This window comes from Lissotriton helveticus, chromosome 12, assembly GCF_964261635.1.
Source record: "Lissotriton helveticus chromosome 12, aLisHel1.1, whole genome shotgun sequence".
Lineage (NCBI taxonomy): Eukaryota > Metazoa > Chordata > Amphibia > Caudata > Salamandridae > Lissotriton > Lissotriton helveticus.
The window spans coordinates 43,173,989-43,193,478 of NC_136073.1; the positions used below are offsets into that span (position 1 = coordinate 43,173,989).

The 19,490-nt window shown below is 51.9% G+C and overlaps 1 protein-coding gene across 1 annotated transcript in view; it reads left to right on the forward strand.

Moving 5' to 3' along the window:
• The window catches only part of GIGYF1 (GRB10 interacting GYF protein 1), a 1,662,840-nt gene that overhangs the window by 1,290,890 nt on the left and 352,460 nt on the right, over nucleotides 1–19,490 (forward strand). The window contains exon 21 of the mRNA XM_078668650.1: nucleotides 4,880–5,053. Within this exon, the coding sequence (XP_078524776.1) occupies nucleotides 4,880–5,053 (174 nt within the window). The remainder of the gene's footprint in view (nucleotides 1–4,879; nucleotides 5,054–19,490) is intronic.

A 19,490-nucleotide genomic window follows, 5' to 3' on the forward strand; every position in this document is an offset into this window, starting at 1 on the left:
AGTCTCAACAGGACTGGACGTATGAGCTTGGGGATGCCAGTGGACTGGACACTTTGCCAGACACTGGTTTTGTCTCTCCTCCAACTGTGGCTACGGAGGAGGGGGCTGCCTACAGTGTAGTGTTGACGCGGGCAGCCAAGGCATTGGCCCTTGAACTCCCCGTCGCGGCCGTGAGGACTAACCTCCTCACTGAGGTCCTTAAACCACAGGCAAGCTCGGCTGAGCCTCTGCTGCCGTTTAATGAGGCCTTGTGTGACGTTCTTTTGAGCACTTGGTCCAAGCCCACTACAGGTCAGCCTGTAGATAGGAACGTGGCCAGACACTACCGCCCGGCTCGGGGCGACCCTTGCTTCTTGTCCACCCACCCCACGCCCGAGAGCCTGGTCATCCAGGCCTCTACTTCCCAGACCGCATTCCCAATGGCTCCGCCTTATCGGGAATCCAAGAGGTACGAGCAATTCGGTAAGAAGGTGTTCTCGTCCCTGAGTTTGGGACTGCGGTCAGTCAATACCGCATGCCTTTTAAGGCCGCTACCCCCACACTCTGTGGGACACGGTCGCGGACGTGCTGCCACAATGTCCGGAGGAGGCTCGGACTAAACTCGCCAAGCTCCTGGACATGCCATTTGATGGCCGTCACCTCTTTGGCGACAAGGCAGACCATGCGCTTGAGCGTTTTAAGGACTCCAGGGCTACCCCCAAGTTCTTGGGCCTCTTGACCCCACGCCAGCAAACGGGTGCCTTTCGCTCCTTTCGTGGCCAAGGAAGGGGCGCTCCCACACCTCCTGCCAGCCACACACCTCAGGCTACTACACAGCTCGGTGGCGGCCGTGGAAACCGCCGTGGCGGCGGTCGGGGACAACGGCGAGGCCAGTCCACACCTTCCCCTGCAGCACCCGCCTCAAAACCTCCTAGTCCGAGCTTTCAGGCCCATGTGACGCCAGTGGGGGGCAGGGTTCGCCATCACCTCTTCCACTGGCGCACTGTCACGTCGGACATGTGGGTGCTGCAAATCGTCCGAAGGGGCTACTCCCTCCCCTTCGAGGCGACCCCTCCAGCCATGCCACCGCAATACCACCGCGTGTCGGGGGATCACTTGCAACTTCTGCAAGAGGAAGTTACGGCCCTCTTGGCCAAGGGGGCCATCGAGCGGGTTCCTGAGCCAGAAGTAGGTTGTGGTTGTTACTCCCACTAAGTTCTGGTACCCAAGAAGGGCAAAGGGGGCCTACGCCCTAGCTTTGACCTACGGAACGTCAACGACTTCCTCCGGAAGGAGAAGTTCAAGATGCTGACTTTGGCTCAGGTCTTAGCTGCCCTGGACCCAGGAGACTGGATGGTAGCGTTGGACTTGCAGAACGCTTATTTCCACATCCCCGTCCTGCCGGCCCACCGGCGGTACCTGCGGTTCACAGTAGGCCACGAGCACTTTCAGTTTACCGTGCTCCCCTTCGGCCTTACCAGCGCCCCACGGGTGTTCACGAAAGTGATGGCGGTGGTCGCAGCTCCTCTGCGCAGGTTGGGGTTTCAGTCTTCCCCTACCTCGACGACTGGTTGTTGAAGGCGGGCTCACCCCAGACAGTCGTCAACCACCTCCAGACTACGGCCGACCTCCTGCATCCTTCTGGTGCATCACACCAGGTGGCGGATGTGGGCTCTGCAGTGGGACCTGTAGTTTCAGTGGGCCCAGCATCAGGGCAACTTGTCCGACCATGTCCTGATCTCGGAGGGCACTGCAAGACAGTTGCAGTGGTGGCTCACCGACCGCGATTGGGTCAGCGGCAGATCCCTCTCCCTACCCCAACCGGAGCACGTAGTTGTGACGGACGCATCCTTCCAGGGCTGGGGAGGCCACATGGGAGAGGCGGAGATCAGAGGCCTCTGGTCTCCGGCAGAGTCCGAGCTCCATATCAACCTTCTGGAGCTGCGGGCGATCCGGCTTGCACTGAAGGCAGTCCTCCCCTCTGTCCGGGGGAGTGTAGTGCAGGTGTTCACGGACAACACCACCGCCATGTGGTACTGCAAGAAGCGGGGTGAGGTCGTGGACCCTCTGCCAGGAGGCTCTGTGTCTCTGGCAGTGGCTGGAACATCAGGGCGTGACCCTGGTGGTTCAACACCTGGCAGGTTCTCTGAACGCCAGGGCGGACGAACTCAGCCGTCGGTGCATGATGGATCACGAATGGCGTCTGTACTCAGACGTGGCACAAGGTCTCTTTCAGCAGTGGGGAGAGCCTTGGTTAGATCTTTTCGCCACAGAAGAGAACGCGCAATGTCATCAGTTCTGCGCGTTGGAATTTCCAAGGCGGCACTCGCTCGGAGACGCTTTTCGTCGCGAGTGGAGTTGTGGTCTATTGTACGCCTTTCCGCCTATACCACTTCTGCCCAGAGTGCTGAAGAAGATCCAGCGCGACCGGGCCCAGGTTATCCTTGTTGCTCCGGACTGGGCACGAAGATATTGGTATCCAGAGCTACTCAGCATGTCTGTCGATCCCCCGATTCGTCTGCCTCTTCAGGAGGACCTTCTGTCGCAGCAGCAGGGGACGGTCCTCCACCTGAACCTGTCCAGTCTCCACCTACAAGCTTGGAGATTGGGCGGCGACTGTTGGGGCCATTTGACTTGCCTCCTGAAGTCTGTAATGTCATTCTGGCAGCCAGGCGTCCCTCCACAAAGTCGGTATACGCCTGCAGGTGGAACAGATTTGTGGCATGGTGCACAGCAAAGGCTGTGGATCCTCTCTCTCTGCACCCCTTTCTGAGGTTCTCTTCCTTCTTTCTCTTGCCCAGCAGGGCTCTGCTCTGGGCACTATCAAGGGCTACCTTTCTGCCCTTTCCGCCTTCTTAAGGCTACCTGATCAGCCATCTTTGTTCAAGTTCCCAATTTTGAATAGTTTTTTGAAGGGCATCACACACATGTTTCCTCCTGTACCTTTCGTGATGCCCCAGTGTGACTTGAACCTTGTACTTACTTATCTAATGTGTGCTCCCTTTGAGCCACTCCATAACTGTCCACTCCGTCTTCTTACTTTGAAGACTGCTTTCCTGGTTGCCATCACCTCTGCCAGGAGAGTGAGTGAGCTCCAGGCTCTTTCTTCCACACCCCTTTCCTCTCTGTCCATCCGGACAAGGTTGTGTTGCGGACAAGGCCCTCTTTCCTGCCCAAGGTTGTCACGGCCTTCCACATCGGGCAGTCCATCACCCTTCCCACCTTCTTTCCGCCTCCGCATCCCTCGAAAGAGGAAGAGAGGCTCCACCGCCGGGCCCAAAACGTGCGCTATCTTACTATCTGGATCGCACACGCCAGTTCCGGGTGGATGACCAACACTTTGTTGGTTACGCAGGCGCTAAGAAGGGACGGGCGGTGCACAAGTGGACCAACTCTCGGTGGATCATCTTGTGCATCCAGGCGTGTTACTCCTTGGCCAAGAAGGAACCTCCTGTTGGGCTGAGGGCTCATTCCACTCGGGCCACGGCGACTACGACTGCCCTGGGCCAGGGAGTGCCCTTGCAGGACATTTGTCAGGCAGCTACGTGGGCCTTGCTGCACACGTTTGCGAGTCACTACTGCCTGGACAACCAAGTCCGGAGGGATGGCTACTTTGGCCGTTCCGTCCTCCAGGACTGTCTGGTGTGATTATTGGTTCGCAGACCCACCACCGGGGTTGGTATTGCTGGGGTATCTATTCTAAGGTAAGTAATCTATCACTAACGTGTCTTTCAGATGCACAAGTTACTACTTGTTTAACGATATATCTGTAAGAGACATTAGTTGGTGATAGATTCCTTACCGACAAACCCATCCTCCCCGTTCTGCGAACCGATATCTAGGGCTAGGGTTAACCCCTTTCAGGGCCCTAGTTTCAATGGCACCAGTGTTGGTTTTTTGACATGGCTCTGCGTTTCTGGCGCGGAAAAGCTGTGTCTAAGAACTGACGTCAGCACGCGGAGGTGGCGTCTAAGTACTCTGACGACGTCATCACGGCGCCCACGACGACGGACGCGGAGCCGCAGACGACACCTACCGACGCGCAAGGGTACTGCTACGCAAAAGTTTCCGGATCCAGTCTGACGCCTGGGGATATTCTAAGGTAAGGAATCTAATACTAACTAATGTCTCTTACAGATATATTATACACAAGTACTCCGACGACATCATCATGGCGCCCACGACGCAGACGACGGACGCGGAGCCGTGGACGACACCTACCGATGCGCATGGGTACTGCTACGCAAAAAAATTACGGATCCAGTCTGACGCCTGGGGATATTCTAAGTTAAGGAATCTATCACTAACTAATGTCTCTTACAGATATATCGTTACACAAGTAGTAACTTGTGCGACGTCAGCGTGCAAGAGCGGACTCTAATGGCACCACCTACTGATGCACAAGGGTACTGCTACGAAAAAATTTCTCTGAATCCAGTCTGCTGCCTGTGGATAATTCTAAGGTAAGGAATCTATAACTAAAATGTCTTACTGAACTATCGTTACTGAAGGTAAGTAACTTGTTCATCTGTTATTTTTCTTAAAATTGATCTTGTTTCTTCTAGAGTGTCTTATTTATTGACTGTTCAAAAGCTTAAACTGCTCTCCTACACTACACAAAAGAGAGCAATTGAGATCCTTTATTTGAGCCCATTAAGCCAATAAGTGTCATCTGGACCTTCTACATAGTGTACCTTGTTTTGGTACACTACATAAATTGCCAGCTTCTTACACACTAGAATTTTGCAGCTGACCTTTCCATCTTTTCACCAGGAATTAAGCCAGATGTTCTGCCCCTCTTTCAGAATTAAAGTTTTGTTTCTTTCTTATTCGCTTGCTCCTATTCTTACTCTTTTGAGAACCAACCAAAACAACTTGTTTCCCCCCCCCCTCCTACTAGACTCGCCAACAGCAGGAGCTGCTCCTGAAGTTACTTCAGCACAGCCAGCAGCAGAGTTCTCCACCCCTCTGGAACAGCCACTCCAAGAGTATATCCATGAAGGCAGTCCTTGAGTTTCAGCAGCAGGAGAACGAACGCCTTCTTCAGAAGCAACAGCGGGCGCAGCAACGAGTGGTGAGTTTTAATCTCTGGCACAACTACACATGCACAATTAACCATCTGGGCATCTTGGTTCAGTTACCAACTGCATCCACACCACAACGAATACCGTAACTTGATTAATGCTAGCGGATGTGAGTTTTAGAGCACTTTGATATGTGCCTTGTAATTGTCCCACATACATTCATTAGTCTTTCACTGCTGGAACACTGCTGCAGATCAATTCTGTTATAATGCAGGATATGAATACCAGCATTCTGTCCACCACACCGTTGTTTCTGATGGATCTACCTGTGGATTTCCTGACCTTTGGAATATCCTAATGGGCCAGCATTCCACTGAAACCTTTTCTTTCCAGCTCTCCCAAATAGACGAGGACGTAATAATGCTCATCGCTCTGCACCACTGTTCCCTTGAAGGTGCGCACGCGCACTTATGTGAATCTGAGCGCCCAGTGACTTTTTTGAAGCACATACTATTACAGGCAAGTATTCGTGTTAATCGCAGCGCCCTGTTGAAGCATGATGGGCACTGCAATTAAAATGAATACTTGAAGAAAAGAAGACAATCTGCCCCCCTCCGTGCTCTATCAAGAAAAGTAATGCAGCAAGCATAAAAGTACACGGTGTGCTTTCACAATCATTAACATATATTAGTGATTGTGAAAGCACACGTCGTGCTGTTGGACTTGCTATCTACTTTTTCTTAACAGAGCGCAGTAGTTTTTGCCTTTTTGAAAGTTTTCATGTTAAATGCAGCCCCGTGTGTAAGCATGTCTGGCCCTGCATTTAACATGAAAACTTTCAAAAAGGCACAAAATTTGCCGCACTCTATTAACAAAAGGCATGCAACATGACTAACAGCACCTATCTGATAGACTTCTAGCTGCAGATTCCTTAGCTTTGAATTTCCCAGGCGTCCTGCTGGCACTGGAAACTTTTGCTGAGCAATACCCATTTGCGCGCTGCTTTGGGTGGCTCCATTTGGCACTGTGTGACGTCAGTTGCATCGGTAGCGTCGGTTATGACGTCACAGTGCCTACATAGGTGCCACCCAGTCGCACGGACGTTGGTTCTCGATGTTCCAGACATTTGATTCCTCTAAGACTGCCGCTCTGTAGAGGAATCAAATGTCTGGAGCATCGAGAAAACATCCTTCGAGAATCTGAACTGTCATGTGAAAAGGTATATATTGGACAGTGGCAACCACCCAGTGCCCAGAGTATAGGAGAGACTAATTACGAGGTCTTGAAAAAGATGGCAGTATATCACTAAATAGCCATCGAAACGCGTCGACGCAGGAAAATACACAATCAAGAGAACCTATCTGACCTGGAAGTCTAGAAGATATTGGGCCCAGGTTTAGATTTGAAATAAGCAGGTTCTCAGAGGTGTAACTTTGATGACAAAAAAGTTGATGTCTTTTGTGTCTCTCCCCAATGTAAAAATTCTTTTCACTCTGTTTATAATCGAATAATCCAGTGTAAAAAGTTTGCAATTGTTTTTTTAATTCCTTTTTATTGTATTAAATTGTGCTAATGATTTGTTTTTAACTATACTGTAACCATGCTATCTACGTGAATGTGTCTGGTGACCATGATTTACCAGCTTTATATGTTTTAATTAAATGTGTATCTTTGCATAAACACCTACTCCCCCCACGCCCCCACCCCTTTTTTTTTTTTTTTAAATAAAAAATTTGTAACCTTTTAAAAGAAGTGTGGATAGTTTTGGAACCCATACAGTTCACTGTTTATATAATAACGTATGAGTATGAGAATACTAGTACACTAGCCAAGGGATGATCTGTTATACTGTTTAAAGTACTCCAATCCCCTGGTTTATAAGGGGTCCCTCTCAATATCTTTAACACAGTTCTGCAGAGCCAGAGTGGACTTTTCGCCTCCCTCCATTTCAGGGAGCCGGAGTGACTCCTGCTCAAAGTAAGGATTTTTACGAGGCCATGGGCCGCATATTTGAGCGGTACAACCCCGTTGGTGAGTCCTGGGCCCTGCGGGTCCGATGGGGCCCCATCGGGTCTGACGCCGTCTGCCTCGGCCACGGTGCCGGTGGGGCTTCAGGGATCCGATCTCGAATCCGGTTTGACGCTGGTCATACCAACACAGCCTTCCCCGATGTCGAACTCAAAGTCGGATGCCAGCGGTGTTGCCGGCGACTGTCTGCGCAAGTCCCATCCTCATCCCTGACGTCACAGAGCCGGAACGGTGTTGAACGACGCTGATTCCCACATCGACAGAACCCAGGGGCTCCATGTTGATGCCAGAGCACTTTGTGGATGTGCTAGGCTCAGGAGAGAAATTGGAGGAGTCTGGAGACACTCTAGAAAACATGATGTCTCTGAAGAGACAATGGACTGGGATTGGGGAACTTAGGGAAGCCAGTGGTCTAGGACCTTGGTCCAAGCCTAGCACAGGGACTCCTGTGAACAGGACGATTGCGCAACGCCATCGCTCAGCACCTGGCGACCCACAGTTCCTCAGCCAACACCCCACCTCACAAAGTTTCGTGGTGCTTGCCTCTACTTGCCAGGGCGCATTCCTTCCACCTCTCTGGATAGGTAATCCAAGAGACTGGACTCAATTGGGAAAAAGATGTTTTCTTGCTCCAGTTTGGCATTGCGGTCAGTGAATACTGCATGCCTATTGGGCCGTTTCTCCCACTCTTTGGGACACGGTTGCGCAGGTGCTGCCGCAAGTCCCGGAGGAGGCCTGGGCTGTGCTCACCCAGGCTGTCAAGGACTGGACAGAAGCCGCAAAATTCACCAAACGTTGTGGTTTATATACAACAGATTTTCCGGGCAGGTCTATTTCAATTACAGTGGCCTTGTGGCGCCACGCCTGGATTCGTACAACTGGCTTCTCAGGGAATGTCCAAGCCAATTTGATGGACATGCTCTTTGATGGAACGCGCCTTTTTGAGTAAAATGCAGACTTGGCCCTGGTCGGGTTCAAGGACTCAAGCTACAGCCAGATCCTTGGGCCTCTCCTTCACTCCTCGTGGCCAGTCTTCCTTTCGCCCCTTTCGTAGCAACGGAAGGGGTTTCCAGCCGCGTCAACCCTATCCTAGCCACTGTCCCGCTCAGACTGCCCAAGCCGTCCGTGGACGCAGTTCATTAAGTCTTTGGAATGGAGGCCAGAAGTTGTCTACCACTCTGCCCCCGGCAGCAGCAGTCTCCAATCACTCCTTGGCGGATTCTGCAGGACCACACTACTCCAGTGGGTGGGAGAATTTGTCATCATCTCCAATGCTGGATATCTATTACATCAGACAATTGGGTCTTGCAGATCGTCCAGGAGGGCTATTCTCTTCCTTTCCTTTCTTTTCCTCCTACTATTCTGCCGAGTCAATGAAAGCTGCTCCGAGAAGAAGTTACAGCTCCTTTGGCCAAAGAAGCAATAGTAAGGGTTCCAGTTTCAGAAGTAGGCAGTGGCTGTTATTCCCACTACTTTCTGATTCCGAAGAAGAATAAGGGGCTTCGGCCCATTTTGGATCTTCGGACCGTCAATCTCTTCCTCAAAAAGAAGAAATTCAAAATGCTCACATTAGCTCAGGTCTTGTCTGCCTTAGACCAAGGAGACTGAATGGTAGTGTTGGACCTGCAGGATGCGTATTTTCACATTCCCATCCTGCTGGACCACAGGTGTTACCTGCGGTTCAAGGTAGGCCACAAGCATTTTCAGTTTACCGTGCTCCCCTTCGGTTTTACCAGTGCCCCTCGGGTGTTCATTAAGATGGCGGTGGTTGCAGCTCATCTGCACAGGTTAGGGGTTTCAGTCTTCCCCCTACCTCGACAACTGGCTGTTGAAGGACTCCTCGCCCCAGGCAGTCGTCACCCACCTTCAGACTACAGCAGACCTCCTGCATTCGCTGGGGTTCTTTATAAAAGTGACGAAGTCACACCGGACTCCTTCTCACACGCTCCCTTTCATCAGAGCTGTTCTGTACACATTGCAGTTTCTGGCTTATCCTCCTGGGCAGCGAGTCCCGGATATTCAGGTTATGATTCAGCTATTTCAGCCTCTATCCTGAATTTCGGTGAGGTTGACTCTGGGCTGTTGGGCCTCATTGCGTCCTGAATCCTGTTGGTAAGACACGCAAGATGGTGGTGTATGCGGGCTCTGCAGTGGGACTTGAAGTTCCAATGGGCACAGCACCAGGAAAATCTCTCTGACGTGGTTCAGATCTCGGAAGGAACTGTGAAGGATCTGCAGTGGTAGTTAACGAACCTATATTGAGTCAAGGGCAGACCGCTGCCTTACCCAACCAGATTTCCCAATCATGACTGATGCATCACTTCTGGGATGGGGCGGCCACTTGGGAGAGATGGAGATCAGGAGTCACTGGTCTCCAGCGGAGACAGGGCTCCACATAAACTCCAGGGCTACAGCCAAGTTCTTGGGTCTTCTGCCCAGTGCTCCTTTCGTGGCCACGGAAGGGGTGCTCCCACACGTCCTGCCAGCCAAGGGCTACCGTCGCAGCGGTAACAGGGGACAGCGGCCAGTCCACATCCACCCCAGCAGCATCTGCCTCAAAGCCTTCCTAGTCCGAGCTTTCAGGCCCATTTTTCGCCAGTGGGGTGCAGGGTTCGCCATCACCTCCTCCACTGGCGCTCCATCACATCGGACAGGTGGGTGCTGCAAATCGTCCGAAGGGGCTACTCCCTCCCCTTCGAGGCGACTGTAGGAAGGTGGATACCGGACTGTGGTTACCCCAGATTTTTTGCCTAGTGTTTAGCTGGTTTTCGACTTAGTTGGCCTGGGATCCTGCTATTCAGGACTCAAGGCTATCTGCTCTGTAAAATGGACTCCATGTACCTTAGGTACATCTCCAATTGGGAATTGGGTCACCTTATGAGCCCCTGTACAGTGTACTATAGGTACCCAGGGCTTGGGTGCATCCAAGGCCTACCTGGGGCTGCAGCATGTATTATGCCACCCCTGGCTGGCCACCTAAATTGACACAACTGCCTGATCACTCAGCTGGGGCAAGGTCGTGTAATCACCCCTTGCTGAGGTATAGTATTCCTATATCTACCCTTAAATATAGACACACAGTAACCTATAAGTCACTCCTATGGCAGGCCTTAACAATCCTGGAGGCAGAGTGCTTGGTTATGTGTGAGATGGCGCTCTAGCATGAGCTGAGCCTGTCTGCAGCTTTAGGAACTATGTCCTTCTAGCTGTTCTATGATATTGCCATAACATATACTCTTAAGTGCATTATGAACCTCGCGGTTAAATGCTAACTTTGGCTTTATCTAAACATGTCGTGTAAGGTGCCATACGCTTTGGAATACTACCCCCTCGCCAATTCTGGCGACTGGGATAGCATTCCACCCTTCTAGAGGGAGAAGACATGTTTGTTCTGACCTTCCCGGTTAAAGTTAACCAGAGCCCCAGCGTCACAAAATGGATGCTGCTGCCACAGACACAAGTCTGACCTCCTGCTGCTGGGACTCCTTCCAGCGAGGGAGGCCTGGACAATAGGTTTCCTGCCTGGAGAGGTGCGAGCACCACCCCAGACAGGATTGTGTGTATTGGGACAGGGAGGGCTGAAAAGAAACACACTGCCTGGGGCACACTAGGTGCTCCAGCATTGTCCAGTTCAAACCGGTGCTGAGGCACTCCAGCCCCAGCTCTGGCGCGAAAATGGACAAAGGAAAGGGGGTGTAACCACCCCCCTTCCTGGTCCCACCCATAGGAGGGACCTGTAGGAGAGTGGGGTCTGCAATCCAATGGTCACCCCAGATTTTTGCTTTTAGCTTCACTGGTTTACGGCTTTCCCTGGCTGTGGGCCTGCTAATCAGACCCACAGCCTAGCTGTTCTCTCTCTAAATTGACAACCATGTACTTTAGGTGCATTTACCAATTGGTACTGGGCCACCTTATCAGTCCCTGTACAGTGTACCTTAGGTATCCAGGGCATAGGTGTACCCAGGGCCTACCAGAGGCTGAAGCATGTATTATGCCACCCCTGGCTGGCCATCTAAAACTGACACAACTGGCTGCACGACAGCTGGGGCAAGGTGGTGTAAACACCCTTTGCTGTGGATATAGTATACCTATATCTAACCCTAAAATGGACACATATCCTCCTAATCGTCACTCCTATGGCATGCCTTATCAATCCTGAAGGCAGAGTGCTTGGAATTATGTGAGATGGTGCTCTAGCATGAGCTGAGCCTACAGCTTTCGGAACCAAGTCCTTTAGCGGTTTCCATGATAACGCTATACCATATACTCTTAAGTGCATTATCAACCTCGCGGTTAAATGCCAACTCTGGTATAACATTATCAAAACATGTTGAGTAAGGTGTCCTACGAATTGGAATACTACCCCCTCGCCAATTCTGGCGACGGGGGTAGCATTCCTCCCTTCTAGAGGGACACAACATGTATGTAACTGTGAACCCCGGTTAAAGTTAACTCGAGCCTTGGCATCACAAAATGGATGCTGCCACCACAGACACAAGTCTGACCTCCTGCTGCTGGGAGTCCTTCCAGCGAGGGCGGCTTGGACAAAGGGTTTCCTGCCTTGGGAGGTGCTAGCACCACCCCAGACAGGATTTTGTGTATTGGGTAGGATAGGCCTGAAAGGAATGAGACATTCAAGGGGGGCACACAAGGTGCCCTATGCATACACCGGTTCAAACCAGTTGCTGGGGCACTCCAGCCCCAGCTCTGGCGGGAAACCGAGCAAAGGTTAGGGGGTGTAACCACCCCCCTTCCTGGTCCCACCCAGGGGAGGGGCCTAGTCAGTAGTGCAGCCCCCTTTAGCAGGATAAAGGTAGGAGCTGGTCCCATTCCAAATTAGATTAATCCTGAACTACTCTACAAGAAGAAACTCTGGACTTCGACATTCTGCTCCACAGAAGACTGAAGAAATCTCCCTTGTGGGCAAGGAGTGTCCCCCCTGCAACTGCAGGCACCATCAAGCGTCCAGCGGCTTCCCTTTGTCGTCTTCCTTCCAGGATCCAGACTACACAGCCCGACGATACCCGGATTCCCAGACCCCTCCGACCTCAACCTACATCTGCAGCACAGCTGAGATCCGTGGGTGTGACGAGACACGTGGGACCGGCCATCTTGAAAGAAACTGCACTTCGCTTCCAGCACGACTCCCGAGGTAAACTCGACCAAGTGCTTTGGGGATTGAAAAGTCCCAGCCCCGAGCAGCCCCTGCACCGAAGATCAGCCCTCCAGCATCCACGAGATCTGCGTGGGGCCCTTCTGCTTGTTTGCTGCTCGACGCGTTGTCTGGTCACTTGCCGGCTGGCTAGTGGCCTCCTAGACGACGAACTTTGAAATCTTTGCTGCTGGTCTGGTTGCTCCAGACTGGCCCTTGCTCCCTTCCAAAAGAGGGGCACCCCGGACTCTCCTAGTCCGCACCAGACGTCTTTTCCACTCACCGCGTGGGTTGCCTTTGCCAAGGCCTGTTGACGCCAATCCCGGATCCGACACCGCCGACAGCGAGAGCCTGCGTGGGACAGCTCGAGGCCTCCATCCTGGTCGTCGAAGACACCTCCTGGTCCACGTGGCTGCAGAGTCAAGCGTCCACTCTTCACCTGATCGCGACGACAGCATCTGGTTCCTTCCTGGTTCCACACCGGTCACTGGCTAGTGACTTTGAACACTGTCCCCTCTGCTTTCAGGTCCTCTTCTTCACCGATCCACCCTTGGATCGCACCGGACATCTTCCTCCTGGTCGCCTGCAGCATCTTTTCTTTCAGGCTCCATTGACTTCAACGCGAGAACCCGACACACTTTGGCACCTATGCACCCGCAGCCTGTGGGTGAAGTAACGAGAGCATTTCGGTGCTCAAGGGTAGTCTAACTGTCCTAGTGTCCAATTCCACAGTTGTTGTTGTCCTAACTAGTCAGGATTGTCCGTACTCACCTTTAACTTGAAGTGTACTGTCCATAGACGTTGTTACGCATCTCGCGTGTGGGTTCACACTCTGCACACGCGTTCCGTGGGCCTCCTATTACTTACCTAGAGTTAGTGTAGCGTGGTCCCATCGATCCTACAGCGTCTGGACAGCTCCATTCTTTCTATCGATTTTCACATTCCACTTACTTAGTATATGGTTTGTCGTGCCCCTAGGGCACCATTGTAATTTTGTGCAACTTGTCGTATTTTTCGTAAGAGATTGTCATGTGCTTAGCCCTCTGACCTCATAAAGAGTTCAGAGGTGTTATTAATAAATATACTGTTTATTTTCATAACAACCTGTGTGGTCCTTTCATCTGGTATTCAAGGGGTTATATTGTGGTAAAACAGCTGGCTTCACATGCCAAAAGAGTTTAGCCTAAGACTGCTTTGTCCATGCTACCATTAGGATAGCTGGTCTATAAGGTTGACTTACAACCAATCACCATAAGGGCTGTTTGGACTGATACAAGGGGATCACTAGAACTAGTGAGCATCATATATCAGGCCAACTTCTCTAGTGAGTAAACCAGCCCCCTTTAGTAGTATAAAGGTAGGAGCTGACCCAGGAGACTTTAGATTTGATCCTGAACTGAAACTTCAAACGAAACTCTGGACCGTTCAATATTCAACCGACATGAAGACTGAAGAATCTCCCTTCTGGCCAAGGAGTGACCACCCTGGGAAACCAGACACCATCCAGCAACTCAACGGCTTGCTTTGTCCCCGTTCCCGCCGGAACGCGAGCGCAGAGCTTGACAAGACCTCGTCTCCAGGACTCCTCTGACCCCACTGCACGACTCCAGCACAGCTGAGCTCCGTGAAAGGCGTTGGAATCTGTGAAAACAGGCAACTTGGAAAGTCTTCAACTTGCTAACAGCGCAGCTCCTGAGGCATCCTCGAAGCTGTGCACTGGGGACTGAGACACCCCGACACCGAGCTCCACCTGCACCGAAGACCAGCCCTCCACACTCCACGAGATCTGCGGGGGGGCCCTTCTGCTTGTGTTCTGCTCGACACGTCCCGGTTGCTGGCCAGTTGGCTAGTAGCCCTTTGACAACGATTCCTTTGAAAATCCAATGCTGAACTTGCTTCCCTGAAAAGGTGAAGTACCTCAGACCTTCCTGGTCTGCACCGGAAGCTCTTTGTGTATCCTGCGTGGGTTGTCTTTGCTTAGGCTTGTTGGCTCCAATCTTGAAGTCGACCCCTCCATCTGCGAGAACCTTCGTGGGATAGCTCCTCCAGCACCTGGTCGTCCTCGACGCCTCCTGGTCCGCGTGGCTGCAACGACAAGCTTCACATCCGCACCTGATTGCTCCTCGACGACGTCTGGTTCCTCCCTGGTTCCACACGGTCACTGGCTAGTGACCTAGACTCTGTCCCCTCTGCTTTCAGGTCCTCTTCATCCTAGATCCACCCTTGGATCCACCCTTTCATCTTCCTCCTGGTCGCCTGCAGCATCTTCTTCCAAGGCTCCATAGGAATCAACAAGAAAACCCGACACACTTTGACACCAATGCACCCGCAGCCCGTTGGTGAGGTAACGCAAGTACTTTGGTGCTCCTGTAGGGATTGACTATCCTAGTGTCTAGTTTTGTTAGTTGTACATTACTATTTAGACCGGAAGTGTCCTAAATTTTTGATTACTTACCTTTAAAGTTCCCATTGACTTTCTATTGACTCATGTGAGTGTACTGACACTGTACGCGCGCCGCCTGTGGGCCTCCTACTCCTAACCTAAGGGTCAGATAGTGTAGCCCCAGCAATGCCCTAGGCCTTCTCCTTTCCCAAGTCGTGGTTCTTAAACCACTTACTTAGTATATGGTTTTACGCACCCCTAGGGCCTAACTGTAAATTGTGCTATTTAAAGTATTTCTAAGTGCAACTTGTTATGTGCTTTTGCCTCTGACCTAATAAAGAGTTCAGTGGAGTGTGTTAGTGAATAAATACATATATATTTTATATATATCCTGTGTGGTGTCCTTTCATTTGATATTCAAGGGGTTACATATGGTAAAACAGCTGGCTTTACACGCCCTCAAGAGTCTTTAAAGCCTAAGACTGTTCTGTCTACGCTACCACTAGGATAGCTGGTCTATAACCATAAGGGTTGTTTGGACTGGTGCAAGGTGCTCACTAGAATAGTCAACATCATATACCAGGCCAACTTCTCACAGCGACTCCTCCAGCCATGCCACCACAGTGAGAAAGTGCCATCTTTCTTGCATGGTATGCCCCCACTTTCTGATAGATACATCTGCCTTGTGGATTCCTCACCTTGTGAATATCCCCCTTGTGTCAGCAACGTTCGGAATTTTTTCTTTGTAGCACGCCGGCGTGGGCGACGTCATAGGAACGCGGCATCGCGCGCGACTCCGTCTGACGTCACCGACCCCTTATTAGGCCTACGTCGGCGTGATGACATCAGTTCCCTTTTTTCCGCGTCGTCGACGCTAACGGTTTCAGGGATCTTCTGTAGTTACAGATAGAGACTTTGTTACTTTTTGTCTGGTACGATTTCTGTTCTTCGAGGATGTCGTCGAAGAAAACGGGATTCAAACAGTGTGGCTCGTGTGCCCGGATGATGTCAATCACCGATCCGCACGAAGATTGCTTATGGTGTTTGGGGTCGGATCATGACGTCAAGCGCTGTCGATCCTGTCCTAAAATGAATCCGAACGCTCTAAGTGAACGAGAGGCTAAACTTTTATTAGCCAAAATTAAAAATAAAGAAGCCGGTAGATCTTCGAGATCAAGACACTCCAGATCGAGACCGAAGTCCAGATCGAGGTCGCGATCGAAGTCACTATCGAGGTCGAGGGTCAGATCGGAGTCGCCATCGAAGTCAGCCTCTGGCCATACTTCGTTCGAAGAGAAAGCATAAGAGGAAGAAGCATAGTTCTCACCATCATTCGGGGGCTTCGGACTCTAAGAAGAAGTCTTCTCGGAAACATCACAAGGACTTTGTGTCTCCGTCTCATGCTGGTGGTACCACTCCGGTACGATCTTGAACATACACCGGAACCGGTACTGGATCCGAATCTGGCTTCGGGTCAGTCTTCGGAACATGATGAAGTCGTGGAGGTTCCTCAATCTCCGACTCCGGAGGATGAACCGGAAAGTCAAAAAGGTCAGGAGGAACCGAATCCACCAATGGGTTCTTACCCTTCCTTTCCTCGTCCTGGTCAGGATCCATCGCATTTCCTAAATGCTATGTATGGAGTATATGCGAGGGCAATGTACCCCACTGGAGCACCTGCGGGTCCTATGGGTCCTTTGTCTTTTAACTTGGGTGTCCCCCAAGCTTATGCACCGGCGCCTTTTCTACCTTTCATGCCGACTCCATATCCTTCTTGGATCGGTTCAGCGCCGCCGAGGTCATCGACTCCGCGCACGGCTTCGCCGACTCTGGAGCGACCTCGAAATTTGGATCGAGGCTCGACGCCAGTTCCTGTTTCTCTACCTCCTGTTACACCTCCTCGGTCGATGCCGGCTCTGACTCCATCGGAGTCGTTACCAGATCCGTCGACTTCGATCCGTATGGAGTGGTAGAGACGTAGAGCCCAACGTCTATTGGAGGAGAAAGAGTATATGGAACCTGAAGTGGAGGAAGGCGAACTTCAAGAACATGAGGATTATTTTGAAGATCTTCATTCTGCAAGCAGTCTTGAACTTTCTCCAGAATGGGGTTTACCTGTAGTCTCAGATGCACCCTCCAAGGATGTGGTACCATACCATATGGTAATTAGAAAAGCTGCTGAATTGCTAAACTTAACTGTTCGAGGCATGTGGGCTGCTAAATTCATATCTTAGCATTAGATCGCCGCCTAGTGTTGGGTCCGGATGATCGCACATTGTTGTCCTGGAAGAGTCTTCGAAGTATCCTGAGATAGGTGGCTCCTCCCCTGGACTACAGTGCGCATGGGCATCGGCTCCATCCCCAGATTGTTTTTTTCCGCCATTGGGTTCGGATGTGGTCTCGACGTCTCTCTGTCGAAACCGAGAAAAACTAACTTTTAGCGGCCAAAAGGCCTCGCTTTTTTGCGTCGGTATTGTCTGCGCACGGTCTCGAGTCTTCCGTCTCTTGGAGCCGGAATAAGCGGAGTCTTGTTTCGCTTTTCGAACTTTGAGGCCTTCTCATCGCGACACGACGGCAAAACTTTTCGGACATGGAGCGGAGCCCGTTTAAGTACTGCCCGCTTTGTGGGTCCAAGTACCCACACATCGATCTACACCCCGTCTGTAACAAATGCCTTTCGCCTGACCACGACGACGGCAAGTGCAAGGCCTGTGCACAGTTCCGCTCTAAGAAGACTCTCAAGCTTCGGCGCGCGGTGCGCATGGAAGCTAGACAAGCGGCCCCGGATCCGGAAAACATCTTCGGCGACCAAGATGAAGAGGACCAGGGTCATCATCTTCAGATCTCCCCACCCGAGACGGAGGTCGAGGCGGATCCGGTAGACGACGACGGAGTCGTGGGTCAAGGCCTTGAATACGTCGACGAGGTAGGAGACGACGAAGAGATTTATGGGGCCGCGGCAGATAGCTCAGGGGACGAGCTCTGCCCCGAAGGTTTCGAGGATACCGACCGGGTCACGGGATCGCCTGTAGGCCTTACCCAAGACCCGATGCCGCAAGCCACAGCCCCGCCTTCTGGCCCGGCCACGGACTTACTTGCTGAGCAGACTGTATCGAAACCGAAAGCATCGGGATCGACTCCATCTAAAATGGCCGACCCGAAAACGAAACCGAAACTTAAGGACTCGAGTGTCCCTAAGATGGCTGCGGTGCCAGCGAAAACGACTGTACCCGCTACTCCATCGACTCCGTCGACCTCCGGTCCGCAGAAGTCGAAGAAGTCCGTCGATTCCGCTGCTGCACATTCAAAATCGACGCCAGAGGAGGGGTCCTCTAAGAAAGATGGTCGGCACGGGTCGACATCGGCGCCGCCGTCCAAGCACGCCAAGGCCGGCTCCACGGAGTCTACGCAGGCGCACGGATCGAAGACTGGCACGTCTGCGCACCGGTCCCAGGACTCGGGGTCGGTGACAGCGGGATCCGCGTCGAAAGCCCACAAGGCCCACAAAGACGTCGGATCCGAGGGAAAGGTCAAAACATCCTCGTCGGCTCCAAAACCAACTGAGAGTGAGACGTCCCTCATCGCCGCATCACTACAGCGAATCAGGGAGAAGGCCTCTGCTCCGTCGGCTCCGATTTCATCGCCGCAGGCGCAAACGGACAATCCAGCAAAGCCTTCTGGCAAACTTCTCTTTGTTTTGCCGCCAAAGGAGGCGCCGAAAGCCTTTTCCACCAAATCGGCACCGAAGAAGACGGTTTCTTCAACGGCTGGCCCACTTCCACGTCGGGTACTCGAATCAGAGGACGATTCAGAGCATTTCATCGACGCTGACACCGGCAAATTGACCCTCTATAAAAGAAAAATATCTTCAGAGTCAGTGGACTCATATGTCATCCCACTGAAAAAGAAAAGGGTGCCCCTTGATGCTTCAGGCCTCATGGAACCAATCCAGCCTCCTCCGAGACGGAGCCCTACTCCCTCATCAGAACACTCTGCGGGTGAGGGGTATGATGAGGATGAGCAATACAATTTCCCTATCAATGAACCAGATGCACAACCGGATTCATATGATGACACTGGTGACCAGGGCACCCAAAATGTGGGGCAGGACCCGCAGCTTTTTACTGCACGTGCATCCCCAACTGAGGATTCAGCAGGTTTTCATGCGCTACTTGAGAGGGCAGCAGCCAATCATGATGTGGACATGCATGCTGACCCGATAGAAGAAGACTTCCTTTTCGACACATTTTCAGTCTCAAAGGACAGTGAAGACGCTGCCTATGCTTAAAGGAGTCCTCAAGCATGCTGGGGATATCTTTAAGGAGCCTACCAGAGCACGAGTGGTCAATCCACGCATTGAAAAGAAGTACAGACCTGCACCTGCGGACCCCGCATACATTCGGGGACAGTTGCCACTGGACTCTCTTGTGGTCGCCAATGCCAGGAAACGTGCCAACTCCCAGACAACGGGTGAAGCTCCTCCCCCGGATAAGGAGTCCAAAGTGCTAGAGGCAGGGGGCAAAAGAGTAGCTGCGCAGGCCGCAAACTTTTGGCGCATTGCCAATACACAAGCACTCTTAGCACGTTACGATAGGGCGCATTACGACACCCTAGAACAGGTTATACAACACCTGCCTCCAAAGTTCCAAGAAGGCACCAAACTGCTTATTGAGGAGGGGAAGCTAATCTCAAACGCAGCCATCAAGTGTGCACTTGACGCTGCAGACACAGCTGCTAGAGCTATCAACTCTAGCGTTATGCTGAGACGACAGGCGTGGCTCCGCATCTCGGGGTTTAAACCAGATATTCAGACAACCATTCTTAATCAGCCAGTCAATCCTGATAGTCTGTTTGGTCCAGATGTTGACACCACCCTAGAAAAAATAAAAAAAGACACAGAAACTGCTAAGTCCTTGGGGGCCCT